The sequence below is a fragment of the Parus major genome, chromosome 4, assembly GCF_001522545.3.
Source record: "Parus major isolate Abel chromosome 4, Parus_major1.1, whole genome shotgun sequence".
NCBI classification, from domain to species: domain Eukaryota; kingdom Metazoa; phylum Chordata; class Aves; order Passeriformes; family Paridae; genus Parus; species Parus major.
In genome coordinates, this window is record NC_031771.1 from 22,684,344 (window position 1) to 22,703,085 (window position 18,742).

The 18,742-nt window shown below is 42.5% G+C and overlaps 1 protein-coding gene across 1 annotated transcript; it reads right to left on the reverse strand.

Annotated features, from left to right (window-relative positions):
• Nucleotides 1–1,547: 1,547 nt before the first annotated feature.
• ETNPPL (ethanolamine-phosphate phospho-lyase) lies at nt 1,548–15,720 on the reverse strand. Its single transcript, XM_015624986.2, has 13 exons — nt 15,610–15,720; nt 13,720–13,838; nt 13,398–13,557; nt 12,445–12,519; nt 10,875–10,968; nt 9,641–9,757; nt 7,856–7,938; nt 7,140–7,365; nt 6,113–6,267; nt 5,282–5,371; nt 4,949–5,079; nt 3,994–4,061; nt 1,548–3,136 (listed from the first exon to the last, which is right to left on the reverse strand). Exons 1-13 carry the CDS (start codon nt 15,663–15,665, stop codon nt 3,005–3,007), a joined length of 1,506 nt encoding a protein of 501 aa, XP_015480472.1. The 5' UTR covers nt 15,666–15,720; the 3' UTR covers nt 1,548–3,004.
• Between the last annotated feature and the right edge of the window lie 3,022 nt (nt 15,721–18,742).

The window sequence follows — 18,742 nt, forward strand, 5'->3', positions numbered from 1 at the left end:
CATTGATATTTGCAGCAAGCATTGTCCTTCCTTGTTCCCTTGTTCTAACTGGTCTGTCTGTTGTATAAATGTGCAATATAAGAGCAATGAAAACAGTGGCAAACTATGAGAATTCAATAAAACTGTCTCCATTGTGATTTGAGTAGGATGATGAGCTAGAGTGAAGGTACAACTAACTAACTCCAGCATGATGCCCACTTGGGATGGATTCCTGCCTTTCCCTCACTCCACTGCCTCTTACTCCTGTCCTTGCCTGTTCCTTAGCCTTCCAGAAAACTTGGGGGAAAAAGGTGTGGTCTTACGTTTATTCTGCAAGGTTAGTGAGTGGAACTGGCTTATGGAGGTGGAGATTGGAAGGACTAGGGTGGAGGTTGAAATACACGGCTAAAACCAGGATTTGCACAGCCAGGATAGGAGAGGTAGAAAGAAGAAAAATGACAATGGAGTCAGGAAGGGGAAAAAAAGCCTTGCCTGTTTAGTGAAGGGAATATATTTGATTAGTTAACTGGATCTGTGGTCCCTGTGTTTAACCTTAATTATTTCTGCTTCCACTCTCTCATCCTTTAGTCAGGCTCTTCTAATTAATAAGGCCTTCACAGTAGGGAATGTGCATAATTGTGCAGAGTGGATTCTGAGATACTGGGGAACACTGATGCAGTAATAGTAAGTCTAGGAGGTCCAGCTCAAATATTGGTAACTGTTGGATTGTTTCCTTTATTGAAATGATTGTGGCTCTTTTTAGAGTGCGTCATAGCAGTGATGTCCTCTCTTGTTTGAAGAAAATAGGACATTCAGTTTTTCTAGGTAACCTGCACTTTGCAAAATGAGCAGAACCAACAGGTAGAGAACTTCCTGGCTTGTGAAGCAGAAGCTGGGTGAAAAACAGAAGTGAATTGGAGCAAAGGTTGTTCCAAAAATTTGGAGCATGTTGAGAACCAAGGCACAGGTACAGGGAGAAGTGTGTTTATGAGTGGTGTTTATGAGGTTGCAATCTTCAAACCACCTCACCTTAGATTTAGGCTAATCAGATTTTTTAAGTCTAGTTCTTTGACATCCTTTTGAAAATTAAATATTAATGACCTGCTACAACAGCTGGTGTCATGGTACAGACTGGCTCTGGGCTCTGTGCCTTTGGGCTTAAGCCTTCTAATAAATCTCACAAGTATTTGCTTGCTTGTTGCTGCACACAGTGGACGAGGCAAAATGTAAGTAGTGGCACTCCATAGAGGGAGTGACTAAAACTGTGCCTTTAGATATACCAAATTAAGTTCACTTTGTGAAGTTTCATTTTGGAAAAGTCCTTTGGTGTTCTTCCTGGTGCAGAGTTAGCAGGGAATGAACTGGGGCAGCTGAGGCAACATTTGGCTTGAAGGGTAAGAGCTGCCAACAGCTGAGTGCCTCAGGGAAACACAGCCTAGTCAGTTCTGCCTTGGCATGGGGACAACCTCCAGCTAGAACTGAAGTTACTTCCCTCAGCAAATAGGTGTTGCTGAAGAATACAATTAAAACAAACAAAAAAAAGCCATCCCTCTTTGTGTAGGACATCATAATTACAAATAAGAGATTTATTTTTATGGAAGAATTATTCAAGGATCATGAAACAGAAAATAAGCCATTGAGATTGTTGGAAAAGCAACAATTGAGAATGTTGGAAAGCGTTACACTGGAAACATTGATATAAATGTAGCAAATTGTGAAAAACATGAAATTAGGTAAAGTGCTCCATTTTCAGTCATATCAGTAGGACCATTAGCAGCAATTAGGAAACAGCAGAATTTAGGGTATTAAAACTGAAGAGGAAATAAATACATTTAGTATTTTTTTCTGAAATACAAACTATTTGGAAAGCCCTCAGTGTCCTCCATCGCAAGGAGTTGTGCATGTATTAAGAAAGAGAGGCAGGGCTTGTGTGCTGTAATTGAAATTTAACACTGGCAATGAGGAAAGTCAGCAAAGTATCTGCAGCACAGATAGGCACTGTTTGCATGCATGGCTTATGCAGTGGTCCTCTCCTTTTAGTAACCCTTCCAGCATTTATGTGCCAGGATCTCCTGGAACTGGTGTGCAACTCTTCATCACCACTGACAAATAGTACCAGCACTGCTTTGACTGGATCAGGCAGTAATTCCCAAGACTCTCAAAACAACTCAAATCCATGGGAATGCAAGCTGGGTTACCCCTGGGAACCTAATTTTGAGACACCTTCAGATTTAATTAAATCAATAAGTGTGTCTGAAATAATATATACTTTACTTGTGTATTTTATAGACTGGTGGGATTCGATCTATAAACTTTAGGGGAAAAAATTTAAAATCTTACTCTATATAAATATTTATAAAAGTTTCTTTATTCATAGAAAATTAGATTCTTTATTTTCCTTGAATTTATAGTGGGTGCCCTGCATAGACATCGTGTCTCAACACATAGAGATGTCGACTCTTAGCAGAGCATTGCTGACATTAGCAAAGCTATTTCAATTTACATCAGCTGGGAATATGGTCCATAGGACCTAAGTTACACTAGAAGATGATAATGATTTCTTTCTCAAGCATTGTTTAGAGAATTCAGCCATTAAAACATGGGAAGTAATTAACATCTCAATATTACATATTGAAATTTAAAATATTGTAAAAATAGCATGTTAAGCGTATATTTTTAAACTTAATAGGATTGGCATTTGCTTTATGGCAGTTAAGCAAATCAGATTCTGCACAATATGGATAAATCTACAGTTTTCACCAAGTTTGTGTACCTACGTCACGCCTGCCATTGGCACCAAGGTATTTTTGTATCCTCCATTCCGTCACATCTAGATTTCAAGCCACATGGCACAGTTCTCATGTATCTGAAAAGGTATTTCAAACCTACTGAAGCTAATAGGAATTCAGCCAGTTTATGAAAGGCATGACTAGGCTTCAAACATCCTAGGACTCAGACTATTGCACCCTTCATCTCATAAGCAAGATGGACACAAATTCAAACCAAATGAAGAAACTGTCCCTCTTCATGTTCTTATTCTTTTACTTGGCACTGAGCGTTTTTTGGAATAAATCCCATTTTCTTGTCGGCAGGCAGCTCCATTCATGTGGCCAATGCTTTCACTTGCACCTTCTGGCTGAGAACTCTCTTCAGTTGTCTGAAACAAAAGGGAGATGTCAGTGGAGTCGTGTGTGTCTCTTCCACCAGGCAGCCACTGGACCTGCTTCCCATTAGGTAGCTCTGCCTGCCTCTCTATTATTGCCACAACTTAGTTCTGAAAGAAATTGAACTGATTGTGTTAAAATGTCTGTAAGAGTAGGTTTGCACTCTGAACCTAGTAAAATCAAGATATATAGCAAATTACTCATCAGGCCTCTGTTTAGCTTCTACATCCCTAGGCAGCTGAGCTATTGTGTTCCCACCCCCATTTTAGCTTGGAAAACCCACCAAGGAACAGTTCAGCAAGCATTCCTGTAGAGAGAGTGACATGTTTTTAAGGGTGTGAGAAATCGTATGTGCTTCATCCAAAGCTGGGCCTGCAACCTAAGAAGTCCTAATTTGGATGTGTATCAGCCATTCATACTCAAAGAGCTATGGTGGAAACAAAATCCTTGGAGCTCTCTGAAAACTTGGACATCTTCCAGGCTGCAGGCTTGCTTAGAAAGCCAAATATCTTTCAGTAGCATGTAATACCAAGGACCAATAGTTGCTGACTGCTGTGCTCATGGCTTTGTGCAGCCCAAAGTCTGGTTGGTCTTGTTTGCACACAAGCAGATAAGGCAAGGGGCCTGTCTGTAACAAGTTGGTCTGGATTACTCAGCTCTTTTTAGATTTACCCCAGTGAGACAGGGTAAATCCTCTCAGGTTTCTAGTAGCAAGTTACTCTCTGAGCTCAGTTTCAAGGCACAGAGCCACTCACACGACCAAAAATGAAGGCATGCTCTACCAAAGAAATTTATACTTGCTTTGCCAAATACCTATCTGAAAAAGAGTTTAAAAAAAATTAAAACATACTTTTCTTTTACACTGTACATTTGTAGATACATTATTTTCTGCCTTCATTCCAGTGGCCTCTTCCAGTTCTGAAAAAGAAAGTAATAAAATAATTAAATTAAAATGACAGGGGGCAAGTAAGCATACCATCAATTTAGTAGCTGGCAGAAGTAAAAAAAACCCAGCTATTCCTCTGGGCATTTATCACAGAACAATAATTGAAGAGTGATGAATACTTCCTAAAACATTTTTTGAGGCAACGTAATTAATCTGTCAGGACTGTCTAGCTTGAGGGTATTTAGAAAAAAGAATAAAATTAGCAACTTGACTGAAGCACAGGGTATCAGAGAGACCTTTCAGAGTGGAATTCTGCCTTTGTCCAGTAGGTTCATGGAAGTCTGACTTTAGTTGTTATATTCTCAGCAGATGGGAGCATTTAATGTATAACAGGTTCCAAGAGCCCTCATGCTAACAGTATAACTGATGTTATTTTCCCCTGGGTTGGTTCTCAAGTAAAAAAAAAAAAAAAAAAAAAAAAAAAATAGAGCCTGAAAACCTTCAGGCTAAATTTGAGTGAGACAATCACATTCCAGTACACTAGTTAAAAAACAAACAAAAAGAAAAAAGGAAAAGGTAGAGCACATTATGGAAAGTTACACAGTGTATCTGCAGCGTCTTTCAGGCCTGTGCTGAATTAATATATTCACTCCTTAACAAACAGCATATGTGACCAGAAATGAGTAATAACATTGAGTCTGTAAGAGAAAGGCCTGAGAGTGGGATTTTGCCTAAAAGTTTGGATAAAGTACATATGGGGCTTTGTATTTTTTTATAATAATTGGCATTACGAGCAGCAGTTTGATGAATGGCAAGAAATGCAGTTGATGACTTTCCCTTGCAAGTAATGGCCTAGGTTACGATGGTGTTTCACTGGGAAATGAACAGAGTATTCCTTTGATCCCTAAAGCACACATACCTGTAAGAAGTGCATCAAGTATCTCCACTGTGTGTTTTGCATCTTCCATTGTGAAGCACATTGGCGGTTTAAATTTTAAAATATTTCTGTAGGGTCCATCAGCGCTAAGAAGGATTTGACGCTCTTTGAGTCTGTGGAAAGAGGAAACACCTGTGTTAGACACAGGTATAAAACTGTGTTGTGTCCTGTCACTTCCTTCAAGCTGAGACAGATTTGAAAGTTTTCTTTTTTTAGTACTATGTCACCAAGAACTACACAAATGGAAAATAAAATTAATGCTGATAAATATTAGGAGTGTTTGATCACTGTGCAGAATCTTTAAGAACTACTTACTTGTAAATAAGATGAAGGGCTTCTGTCGTGGCTGGTGTTCGCTTTTGCTTATCTTTCACCAGATCCACTCCAACAAACAATCCAACACCCCTGGAGTAGAAAAGAAAAGTACAGACAAGTGAAATCCAGTGTCAGGAACCCAAACCTTCGGCTGCAAATGCAATATCTGTTTCTAACAACTGTAGTTCCCTTCCCTGGAGTGCAAATGGGGGAAGCAGCATGAGAGGGGAGACTTTGTCTTTGGTCACCTTTTGGCAATTACACACAATCAAATTGGAGAACAGATATTTCTGGATAAATAAATTTACCTGGCTCCTTAGAGTTACATGGCCAGATAAGAATGACAGAATAATTTTCTTTCATGTTTATATGGAAAATTGCAAGCCTGGGAGAGAAAAAAAGTTAAAAAAGGAAGTATAAAAACCCTGCAACCCAACTCCTTCCCCATCAAAAAACCTGAAGGCAATTATCAATAGAAGTAACATGAGATGAGGAAAATCCAGAGTAACATCTCCCAAGGAAATGCACCAGAGATTTGAACAATGTCTGCATGATTACAACAGTGCGCTGACAACTTGGTTATCGCATGTGGATGGCTCTTTTTCCTACTTTCCCAGAACTTTTCTACTGGCTATGCTTGTAACTAATTAAGCAGATGGATGGACAACTTTTTTTAAAAAAATATTGCCTTACAATACCAGTTTTGGGTAGTCCATTTTAAAGGAGAGGTGTAGCAAAATCATGACACGTTTCTGTGTTCCATTCACACCAGGTTTGTTGCTTTTTCTAGCGCAGTTACTTTCTTCTCTGACATTGCTGCAATGCACCCACCTGATATCTCCCACTAAGGGATGTTTCTCCTTTTGCTCAGCCAGCAACTCCAGGAGATAATTTCCTACACGTGTGGCATTGCCCTGGAGATCTTCTTTCTCTATTACATCCAGCACAGCCAAACCAATGGCACAAGACACTGGATTACCTCCAAACTGAAAGCAAAGATGAAAGAAAACATGTCATCAAAATCAAAACCTATCAGAACAAAACATTCATCTGTGGCTATCCATGCTGTTTTCACTTTCCCTCTCCTGCTTGGTGTGTCACGAGGAAAGCTTGAAAAGGTGGGGATTTTGTGCCATTCAGGCTGTGGAACACCATCCCTTACATTTGGGCAAGGGAAGGGCTCCCTCTTCCTCTGCTTCAGGTTGCAGTAGTTTAAAGATTTCCAGACTGAAGAATTCAGCTGATTGCAGGTGCAGGCAAAATGCTCCTGGGAAGAGCAGGGGGTGATAGATTTGATATATTTTGAGCCAGAGAGTATAAACTCCATTTAAAATGGGGGAATTCATGGTAGCTGGGAAGAAGGCTGAGTCACAGGAGCAGAAAGGAGGGCTCAGTAAACGGAAGACTGAGCCTCTGTGGCATGCATGCAGGTGAAATGATTCCTGGTAAAGGTCACTGTTTTGTTAGGTGTCAGTTGCAAAGCAAGGTCTGCCAGGTCATGAGTTCCACCAGCACAGAGCCTATCCCAGAAAATGGAATTTTACATGATCAACATTTCAGCATGGGGAGAGGGAAAGAGACATAAGGAAGAATTTATCTGTATGGATGTCAGCTGAGATGCATGACCTGCCAGAGAGCTTGTGCTGGTCCATATGGTGATGTAACACTTGGTACAGAGTGTATTTCAAAGACTCTCCACTTGCTTTTAGATACTAGACTGTGGTTGACTCAAGCTCTTAGTAATGTGATGCAGTGATAGCTGCAGATGTTATCTGGACCACCTAGAAAATTTCTAACTGCTAAATGCAGATCAAAATTCTTAAAAAAAAAAAAGCCAGAGTTTAACCTATGAACTTACTGTATTGAAATACTCCAGTCCAGAAGCACCAAAACCTTCAGCAATTTCCCTTGTTGTGACCACACAAGACATAGGGTGTCCATTGCCAATGGGCTTTCCCATGGTGACAATGTCAGGCACAAAGTCTTCACCTTGCAGCTGGAATGCCCAAAAATGCTTCCCAACTCTGCCAAAGCCAACCTGGACCTCATCAGCTATGAACACTCCACCCGCTGCACGCACATACCTGAAAACAAACACAATACCTTGAAAGTCTAGTGCTGCAGAACACGGGTAGGCAATCAAGGACAAGGCAGTCTGCATCACAGAAATTCTGCAGTGTGAGACCAAGTTAAGAAAAAAAGAAAGAATACAGTTATTGCTATTTTATAGCTATGAAATTGTTAGTATGCTACATGTTAAGAAAAAAAAATTGACATTTTAATGTCAAATAGTAATGGTGCTGTAGGATTATAACTGGTTTAACTTCATCTTCCATCATACTTATGGCTGAGGATTAAAGATAGGAAAAGAATGTCAAGTATCTAGCCAAAAAATTAGCTGACATTCCACAAGAAAATTGAACTGAAATCATACACTTCATTAAGTAGAAATGAACCACAGATAGCCAAGAACAGGAGAGGTTAATAGCTGAATTGATTAGATAAGTCTATAGTGAAAAAAGCTATTTCTTTGTTTAATTTCCCCATTACGCCCTTGTGAAGTGCTATACGTACTCTGCCACTTTCTGGAAATAGCCCACAGGTGGAATTACTTGGCCTCCACAGCTCTGCATGGATTCAGCTATGAAGGCAGCAATCTACAAGAGACAAACTCATGTGAGAGCTGTGTTCATCTACTTGGCCTTGGCAGAGACATCTAACAGTCTAGAAATAAATGTTTAAATGTGGGCCTTAATTTTATCACGCAATGGGCTGGACAACTGAGAGCTCTTGAAAACAGCTATGGCTAAAGGATTTATTTATTTTGTGACTGGAGTGCCCAAATTTGCAGTAGCCAGGGCCACCTTTGCAGCCTGATGGGAATGGAAGGATCTCGATTAAGCCCTTGTGTTGAACTGGGTGACACTTCCCGGTGTCAGTGGATGTTGGATTAGGCTCTTGGGAGCTACATATATTTGTTTACAAATGCCAGTTTACAGGAGACACACAATAGTGAGTACCATCTTCCCTAAGAAGGTAATAAGGCTTGCCAGGTGTATGTGGGTTTTTTGTTTAATCCTGAACACCAGGTAGAGGTGGGTGGAAGCTGACCTGTAAGATGACCTGTGGCTAGCCTTTGGGCACCCCTGCCTAATGCAAATAACTACACAAATAACATGTCAGCACGAGGCACTTGACAAAAGAAGGGAAAAATTCTACAGATGAAATAATTCCAGTTGCTAGGAATGAAAAAGAAAGTTATTTCAAGTCAGGAAGGGTAAGAGCAGCAGATCAGACACACTGGAACATCAAAATTTGTTTCTTGTCAACAGCAGAGGTCTATGCAGCAGAGATACAATATTACCCCAAGGTCTCAGCATAAGTCTGCTATTTAAGGGATTGCATCCCCACACCACTTGTGAACCCCTGCCTGAGCATCAAGGGGTCTCTGTGCTGGTGCAGTCTTCCTGGAAACAAGGCCGAGCAGTAAGGTGTAAAGAACCGTACACTACATTTGAGTACACGGCCAAAGAGCACGAAGCTTCCCATAGCATGTGAGGCTTAGCCTTTAGCACAGCTTGTCCTGCCACAGGTCTATGTCACCAAGACCTAAGAAATGTGCAAAAGAAAGGAAACAGGGGAAGAAAAAACAAAACTATCCGTTAGTAGAGAATAAAAAAAGAGTTGATGAAGAAACTAAAAGAGGGGTGATGTAAGTCCTTTGGACTAGAAGGGAACATGTTCCAGTCTCCGCTGAAGTCTTCTGGGACTTCAGCGGGTTTTGGATCAAGCCCTACAAGTCTCAACACACTAATGCCATCATATAAAAGATTAACAAACATTTTAGGTACACCTGTTTAGAAATTGTCTGTTTTTATCAAGGTCATACTGTGTATGAGTGAAAGTTTCACCTTTTTATACGACTTCAAAGTTATCTTAACCAAACAGGCTCAGAAATGTAGTACCAAGATTTTATCCAATAGATTTTCTCCATGACCTGGGGTTTTTTATATATCCTTGCTAGGATTTGTGATGTAGTTTCTCAGCTGACCTCAAACCTTTCCCTACAATATTAACAATCTTCCGATTCAATGCATAAAATAGGAAATTTAACAGCTTTGATTGTATCTGCTTATATACAACTGTATTATTGATCCTTTCATTGATGCCTAGAAAAATTATCATATGAGAATCAGATAGAAAAATGGCCCATTTTGAACAGAACCCACCATAGGAAAATGAAGGGAAAGGGAAGTACGTGAAATTGGGAAAGAAACAAGTCCTCAGTTGCCCGTTACATGCCCCCATGCCATAATAAATAGATGAAGCCTCAGCATTTCTAGAGCACAAAACACACACCTTGCGTCCATTCTTCTGTGCTTCCTCAATAATCTTTTTCACCTCTTCAGCATAAGCACTTGCTGGATCTGGGTGATCTTCCCTGTATTTCCCCCTGTAGATATCTGGAGAAGGAGCCTGAAAAGACCAATTTGTTTATTTGTTTTTATGAAGGCTTCTATGAAACATTTACTTTCTTTTCTATTGCTCCACTTTATTGGTTTTCCACACAAATAGGTAATAAGAGTTAGTACAGCCTGAACGTTTGAATTGCAAAAATGCTTACTGGAGCTTAAATTCAATCTGGGCCTGTCATGTGTTCAATATTACAGAACACAGCCATTGTAAGAATCCTCATCTACCTCATCCACCTTTCAAGGCTGTCCTTCCTCTCCCTCACAATACAATAATGAGTACCAATTCACCACCTTATTTCAGATTCTCATGGAAGATCCATTTCTGCAACTGGAGAGTAGGGTTTTCCAGTCTGTCACTTTCCTTCAGCATTTTAGTCATGGTACAAATCTGTGTGACATTCAAGCCTCTACAAATGGTGCTAGGAAAGGTTCAGAAACTAAGAGAAAGGAAGTGGTATAAAAAGGTGGAGGAAGTGGTATAAAAAGGTGGATGCTGCTTTGGCACTGCAGTTAATGCACGGAGTTCTAGACAGGAAAGATCTGCTTGGTGCACATTTTTGGACTGAGAAACATTTTTGTCTTTTTAAGATAGACAAGTCTATCTGAAAAATCACACTTCCTTAGACACTCATGAGTCTTATACCCAAATCTGTGTAAACCTGTGAAATCTGCCTTTCCAGTTTTTGGAACTTGACTCAAAGTCCTGCTTATCTTTAACCAAACCAACACAATGGATATTGGCTAATTGCATTGAGCTGTGTAACTATACAATGCAGTGACTAAGAAAACCTGTAGCACAGTGAAGGAAATCAGCCCCACAGCTGAACACCTTCTTAGAAACCCAAAAGCAAATGATTTTGCTGTATTTATTCCACTGAAATCAGCCAAGCATATGTATACTAGCATCAGCAAAACAGAATGAAAGTATATTTACACCAGAAGTGGGTAATTCAATATGCTCCATAACAGGCATAAAAATGACCAAAAAAAACCCCAAAAACAAACCAAACCCCAAAACACAAACAAACAAACAAAACCTAAAAAAAACCAAACCCCAACAAACAAACAAAAAAAAACCCCATCAAAAAAACACAAAACAAACCTAAAACCATACTTACCACATGCACATACTCCTTCTTGCTGTCCTTTCCCAGCTGATTAAATTTATAGGGGCTGATGTCAATCAGAGATGTAACGTGGCCATGGTAAGCACTGTGTGAGTGTTAAATATCCAAGTCACTTTTCACCAAATGTATAGAAGAGCCAAATTTACAATTGTGCCTATCAGACAGAATAGCAACTGTATCTGCAACACTGTAGCATCATTTGTGAAGGGATCTTGATTTGATTTGATTTGATTTACTCAGTCTTCTCTCAAAGACAATATGAAATTGCTGTTGACTGTAACTCACTAGCAAGACTGGAAGCAGGATAAAATCAAGTGTGGACATGGAGACAGACCAAGATGATGCCTGGACTGCACTGACCTCAAGGTGGCTGCCCTAGCAGCCTTACCTAGAGCAGAAGGGTGGGCCCAGCTCCTTCAGTTCCACCCCATGGGCCCCACTCTGGCCAGCCCAAGCTTTGCAAGCTAGACCCCAACACCATTTTGAAAACTCTCAGGAGTGTGCATTGCACTGAGGAGTGAGGACCTTCAGTAGCAGCAGCCCACCACCATCTGCCCTGAAGGCACTGCAGGTGAGAGGGTTTGGCAGAAGCCACAGTCAGGAAAAGGATATTGTTTGAATATAAATGTTTTATACTGCAGAGTATGCTAAAGCTGGTTACTATCGAGGCAAACTGATTTAGAAGTGAGGAACCAGAGCCTTTTGAGACTAAAGCATGTAGCATCTTTATTCAGGGAATAATAAAAAACTTTTGCTCAGCCATAAACCTGAAGCAAAGCAAACCTCAAACCAAACCAAAGACATGTCCATACTTCTTAGTAGAACAGTTTAGTATGTTCCTAACAAGGATATGGATATGGCTGAGTCAAACAAGCTTTGTGCCTGTTCAGACAGAGACATGTGCCTTTGCTTTTGCTCCGGCTGGACTTTCTAATCACAACCTGAGAAGAAAATTCAGCACTACAGCAATGTCACCAAACCTACAGCTGCATCTAGGATAGGAAAACCCTGAAATGCAGTCAGGCACCTACCCTGTGGCTGGCAGCCCTCTCAACACCTCCTCATTTTGCAGCCACTTGGTTTTGTGTGCATAGTTGTGTCCACTGAAGGAGAGCTGAGCATCATTGCAGCACTGCTGCAAAACTACAGCATCTTTCTTCTTGACCGCTGTATATTTATTTGTGCAAAATGAAACATGTCCAGCAATGTGTGACGAACAGAAAGCCCTATTCCAGAGCAGCCCAGTAGCCAGACCACTCACTGCTTTTGAAACCAACATTTAACTCTGGCCTGAATTGCTCTGGGAGTCTGTGGGAAATGCCTTCTAAAAGGTGACCGACCTTCTGGGGTGACCAACAAGCTTATTTTTCAGAGATCTTCAAAACTTGTGTTTACCCAAATGTGAAAAAGGGATTTCCTGATCTGTTCTAATACTAAAGCAACAAAGCTTTTCTTTCAGCAGGCAGTGGAGTACAAACAGCAGGGGGTTGCTGCAAAGCTGCTTCTGAAGTAATGGCAGGAGCTGCTGGCTGCGTTCACATAAGCTACTGTGTGTACTTACTTTTCCAGGGTGATCACATCTTGGTGCCCGCGGTACTGCCGAGCCAGTCGTAAAGCGAGATCATTTGCTTCAGACCTGCATAATAACAGAGCAGCAAACCAGTGAAGGAGAGCTTCCAATTAAAAGGGTATTCCGACAGAAGACAAGGCATGGGACTCATGATATAATAAATCAACACAGCAAACTCTGTTACTCTACAGATTGCAGTGCTAAGGTTGAGACTATAAGTACCATGTAAGGGGGCAAAGATAAAACAGCCCTTTGTATAAACAACAAACAAAGAGATGCTTTATTTCCCTCCCCCAGTTTGCCTGTAGATATTTACCTCCCATTGGTACAAAAGAGGCCAGTTTGCAGCTGAGAACACAATGCATCCACTAACCCTCAAAAAGCAATGCCCCATCTCCCACACTTTGCAAGTCCTTTCTCCCCTGGGCTTGCACCATCACAAATCTGCACCCTGGAAGAAGATTCAAGCTCCCAGCCTGATCTGTCACAGCCCCTCTGCTCACAGGTCCCTGCAGGTTGTCTGTTTTCAACATGTAAGTGGTAAGTGATCACACACTACTAAACTGCCTAAAGAAGACTAACTTGATTCCAAGGTTATATGTCAATTTACAGGTGGCATTCATCAGTCTGTAAATAACATTCACCAGTTTGCAGAATTAATTTCATCTTCTTGCTTTCTTTCCCCCACTTTTTTTTTTTTTTTTTTGCATAGCATTCAGCAGGCCAGTGTTATGTTTTTCCCCTCTTGCTTTGAGCCATCACTCTAAATATGTTGGCTGCAAATAAGAAGTAAGTTCTGATCAGTGCTGGATATATTTTTGTTGCATGTTACTAAGTCCTACTTAGTAAGATTTAGACCAAGCTGTCCTGAGTCTCCGTCTCAAACAGGAGCAAAATAGTAATAAAAAAATATTCATATAAAAAAAAATACAGTTCAGACCTACCCAGAGTTAACAAAATAGCAAACAGAGAGTTTTTCAGGCAGGGTGGCTGTGAGACGCTGTGCATACTGAACAAGGTTGTCATGCAGGAAGCGGGAGTTTGTATTGAGCAGTTCCATCTGTTTTGTCGCAGCCTTTATCACATATGGGTGGCTGTGGCCCACTAAAGAAGAAAGTAATTAGTTATTACTAGCAAGCAGTCAATTACTGAACCATGGAAGGATGTTCACAGAAGCACTGTGAGCATCATCACTTGGCAGAAATGTGTCCTGATCCCTACTGGAAATTAAGGAATGGAAGCAGTCTCACAAGTCAAACTCCTTACCATGTGCAACGTTGTTGATGCAGTCTAAGTATTTTTCTCCTTTCTCATCAAACATATATTGGCCCTGAGCACGGACGATCTTCAGAGGATCTTTGGCATAGAAAACTTTGCAGGAAGGCCTAAGACATAATAAACATAACACCATTTTAATTTTCTCTTTTTTTTTCTCCCTCCCTTGAGTGTTGAGATGGTTAATTTTTTCAGCTCTGGAGATAATTTCTTCCTTCTGTAAAAAAAGCTTGTGAGTCATTCAGGTGGTGGTCAGGCAGGGGCTCTTGCTCACAGTGAAAACCCTTGCACCTCCCCCGGTACAGTGGGAACAGAAGCTGGGTGTTTTCAAAGCCTGACCCTGCCTGCAATTGATTTCACAGCAGAACAGTGTCTGCACGTCGTTCCAGGTCCTTATATGTCCTGCCGTGTTCCTAGGCTGCAGCTCTGCTTGTTTACATGCCTCACAGACATCTATGGCCAAATAACTCTCTGGAACTAAAGTAAGCTGTTAAGCACTGTTTCATACTATAGCCAAAAAAATCATTATGCAACAGATGACTGTAGCATATAGAGGTCAGAGTTGAGAACAAAACATTAATGCCTTGCAGGCTTTATTTTCAGAGGTGCTGAGCAGGTCCTAAAACCCTCATACTCTCACTCGGTGTGCTTTGAACAAAACCTTTAAAAGCAGCATTTTATAAGCATCTAAATCTCACTGACTTACAGCAAAACTCAAGCTCCTTATAAAATTAACCAAAGTATTCTTTAAGCGCTCTTTTTTTTCCTTCTCCCCCCTTGGAGAATGTCCCAGCTGTGTAATTATGTTGAATGATATTACTGAGCAGAAAGAAAGTCTTCTGAACATTTATCAGTGTTTATATGACCTTGGATAAACACAGTTGTTTCCAGGTAAATCTGAGAGCTATTGTTGGGTATAGTGTGGTTATGAACTTGTAAAGTCACTTGTAAATGTGACCCCTGGATAGTGAAGTAGTTTTCTTTCTTTCTCATAGCTTCTAGCCCTGTTGCATAGATCTTTTCTGACATCTTCAGCTATTTCTCTGCTATACTTTGAAAGCAATGTCCATCATAATTGGCCATTTCTTGTCTACAGTTTTTTCCCTGTAACCTGTCAGTTCATTCTGTGAAAGTTTCTCTTTGTTCACCCAGCACTGCTCAATTCTACAATCCTTGTGCAGGGCAGGACTCCTTAATATTGAGCTGACCCCTAAAACGTGGTTGATTTTCTCTCTTTATGAGGCCATGACCTTAGGGAATCCTTTGTGAGTTATGGATCTTTAGTAAGATTCCTCTATACGCTACACATTTAAGATGCAATCAGCAAAAAAGATCTGTTTTTACAGCCTGGACTTATTTTTCGCTTGGCAACATCTACCGAAGAAATGATTAAAGCTGCACATCCCGTGGGAACTAACATTGCCCTACAGAGGGATCAGATACGTGCACAGCCAGGATTGTCGCTCAGGACACAACCGCTGGCAGCCCTCCGGCACGTCCCTCAGTTAAACTCAGCTTAGAGAATAGCAACAGGTTCATTCAACAGACACGGCTGTTCTGCAGGTGCACGCACAAAAAGCCCCATCCCTGCGCAGCCTCATTTTAGGCACACGCCTGGGTACCACATCCCGGCCGCTTGCTTTGAGCTGCTGGAGAAGCGAATGATGCGCTCCATGTGCGGTGTTTGAATGACGGCATCCCCCGCCCGCCTAGGGAATTCCGGGCTGTCCCGAGACCTGGAAACCAGGGGGATGACAGGTCCTGTGTGTGTGTGTCCGTGACCCCCGCCAGCTCTGTCTCCCCAGAGACAGACCTTCGTCCTCCTCCTCCTCGTCCTCCTCGTCCCCTCCGCCCCGCTCCGGGCCCCTCCGCCGCCCCTACCCGATGTGCTTCCTCCGAAGGGCGAGGGTCTCCGCCTTGCTGTAGAGCTCCTCCATCCCGGCGGCAGGCACGGCACGGCACGGCACTGGGGAACACCGTCCGTCCGAGCCACCCAAGGGTTCCCCGCCTCTTATGCGGGCGCCGGCCCCGGCCAAACCCCTCCTCCCGCCTCCCTCCCTCCCGCCTGCCCCGCCGGGACGGGACAGGACGGGACGTCCCGTCCCGACCGCTCCCCCATCCCCCTGGGTTTTCCTTTCGGGGGACTCGTGTTTCCTGTTGAGCTGAGGCGGGCCAGCCACGAGTGAATCCTGTGCCTTAGAGTATTGCTGGTTTTTAATTTTTATTTTTTTTTCCCCTTGGGATGCAGACCGGCACAAACTCGCAAAACAACCGACTTGGGGCGTGGGGGCGAGCGCTCAGCTCCCACTCGCGATCCTGCCATTCCTGCCAGTCGTCCGTCATCCTGGTGGCCACAGCGCCACTGCCACAAACATTCGGGGTGGGGGTGGGGGGAGGAACACAAAGCCTATCATTTAATCAAAATCAGGGTCATAATTCGATGTCCCTCTCTGCCTCTCATGCCCCAAAAATCTGCTTGTAAGAGTAGGCTGAGACTTGTATATGTCCATCAGAGCCGGTATCAGTATTTCCGCATTTCTTATAAAGTGAGGCAAATCAGTAGGATCTACGATTTGCCAGGTTTTGCGCACGTACGTAGAACAGAGCTCAAACACATGGGTTCACTCCTAGGTCTAGGCAACATCTAAATATACCTAGTCCTTGATCACTTTGTAACCGCGGCAGCAATGTAGAAGCGACTTGCTCGAACGTGGCATTTCTTCATGGTTACATTCGCTAACCACCTCGCTGGACATCAAAGCCCACAGGAAAAAGACGGGAGAATAAGACGGGGGAAGAAGGACAGAATTCACATCAAGAGGCATCGCATTTCAAAACAGCGAAGCTGCCGGGGGAGCACCTCAGATTTACCTTCTCCCTGCCAAGCAGGCAGCGTCTCCCCTGGAGGCAGCTCCTTGAGCTGCATGAGCAGACAGCAGAACACTCGCCCACGGCCCTGCCACCCCATCTGCAGCTCGTCTGTGCCACCTGCAGCACTACGTTTGGAAGAGTTTTCAGAGAGCATATGTAAAGCCACACAATTTCCTGTGCTGATGGTACTTCCTTTTTCTTGATCAGTATCCAGAAAGTCATCCCGAATTCTGCAGATTGAAGAAACACACTTCCTGATTTATTTTTTTTTTAATATCTCTGCCAGCAAGCCACCTTTCTGCTTCTCTAGACAACACTTCTTCCCATCCAGTCATTTACTAGAGCTTCCTCAGTGTTAAATTTGAAGCTTCGACATTCTACACTCCTGCTCCATTGGAAACCTTGCCTCACCAAGCAACAGAGTAGCAGAAGTCACAGCAGCTCCACCTCTCTATCCCTGCAGAGACAGCTGCTGCCTGTCTTCAGTGCCTTGTCCAGGCAGAAAGACTAAAAAAGACATGAAAGAGTTGCCAAAACTGTCAGCTAGGGCAGCATTTTACTGTACAGGCAAGGATGAAATTCACTGATGGGTCCTCAAGAAGAGAACAGGCATTTAGACCTGCTGACATCCAAACAGAGCAAGGCTAGAGCCTGTCAGGAACGCTCTCTGCAATGCTTCTCCATTTTGCCTGCATCTCTGAAAACCAGGCAATGGTATTTGGCATAGGCTAGATGCAGTTGAGGTTGTACTACACCTTACATACTGATTTAGCAGCAATCCCTTTGTACCAGCAATGTACAGAAAGGCTGGAGCCAGGCAGCATCCACGTCTGTGAGTCCCAAGGTGTTTCAGGAGAGATGGTTTTCTCACACCGGGCTGGTGTCTGCCCTCTGTCGGTGCCGAGCGCAGCCCTGTCCCTCCCTCCAGGGCTGCTGCCAATGCCAGCACTAGAAAATCTCAGCTCCTTATGCTGATCTGCCTGGTCTTGCTCATGCAGAAACCCTGGACCACAAACAGATTTAAGGGGTATGCAAAATATTGTGCTACTACTTCTTTAGAAGCATGCACTGACAGCCTGATACAAATCAGGGCTTTTGTTTCAGGTTTAGCAAAAGCAAGTTTGCTCACAGCTAGCTTAGGAACTGCTTGAAGCAACAGCAAACTTCATCAGGAAAGCTTGAAGTGACAGGTGAAGTAGAAGGGAGATGTTGTTTCTCTGTTCCTTCAAAGCCATGAAAAGGGGCTTAACAATCAAGGAAATATCCCTCCCTCTTGGCTCATTGTTCTTTCATGCTCTTTTGATACTATGAGCAGGAGCAAGCCTGTCAAGTGTCATGTGTGGAGTCTCTCCCAAGACTAGCAGAGACCCTGACCTAGACATAGGCCTTTGCAGCACCAATTGCTGTCATAATGCTATGCACTAAATACTGGCAGCCATCTCTCCATGATATATAGTAGGATTAAAATAGTTTCTTCTTTTTTTTTTTTTTTTTCCGAAATACTTGTGTTTTAGGAAAAAAACAAAAATGCAAACCAAAACATGCTGTTTACTCCATCCTGTTCTGTTTGCCTTATTAACATTTTAATTTACTTTCTTTTTTCCATGCTTGTTTATGGGCTTTGTCCTGGCATGGTACCAGAAACCAGCAGCCTGGCTTCCTCCGTGAAGGATGAAAAGGAGTAAATATTTCTAACAGTTACCCAGTGTTCAAGTAAGGTGCCTCTGGTTACCTATTTGACTGCAGAGGAGTTCCTCTGGAAAACAATATATTGCTGGTGCTCCCTGAGAATTAAACCCATTGCAGATGGATTTGCTGTGGAAATTGTTCTGCACTGAAGATTTGTTTCGGTACAGAAATTTAAAGATGGACAAACCATACCTGTCTGCACCTTCTCAGGGACAGGTAGCTGCTTGGTATTTGCTCTGGAAGGGGAATGGACTTGCCTGTGAGTTCATGCACATGTGACCAGTCCAGCAGGGCCCTAAGTCACTTGAGCACAGGGTGTGTTGTCAACATTTGTTTTTATCAGTTTTATCTCAACTAGAATCAATTACCTCACAGCGATTTTAACATACCAAATAGAAGAGAGATCCTAAAATCTGGAAGAAAGTTACCAGGTACTTATTAGCTCCAGGAGGGA

What these genes read in the sequence shown, in the direction of transcription:
- ETNPPL (XM_015624986.2), bottom strand. Translation starts at nt 15,665, where the DNA reads ATGGAGGAGCTCTACAGCAAGGCGGAGACCCTCGCCCTTCGGAGGAAG. An exon ending in TATTTCCAGAAAGTGGCAGA is followed by an intron (nt 7,366 to 7,855) that starts GTACGTATAGCA and finishes GTTTGTTTTCAG; the next exon opens with GTATGTGCGTGCAGCGGGTG. An exon ending in CCCTTAGTGGGAGATATCAG is followed by an intron (nt 5,372 to 6,112) that starts GTGGGTGCATTG and finishes TTTCTACTCCAG; the next exon opens with GGGTGTTGGATTGTTTGTTG.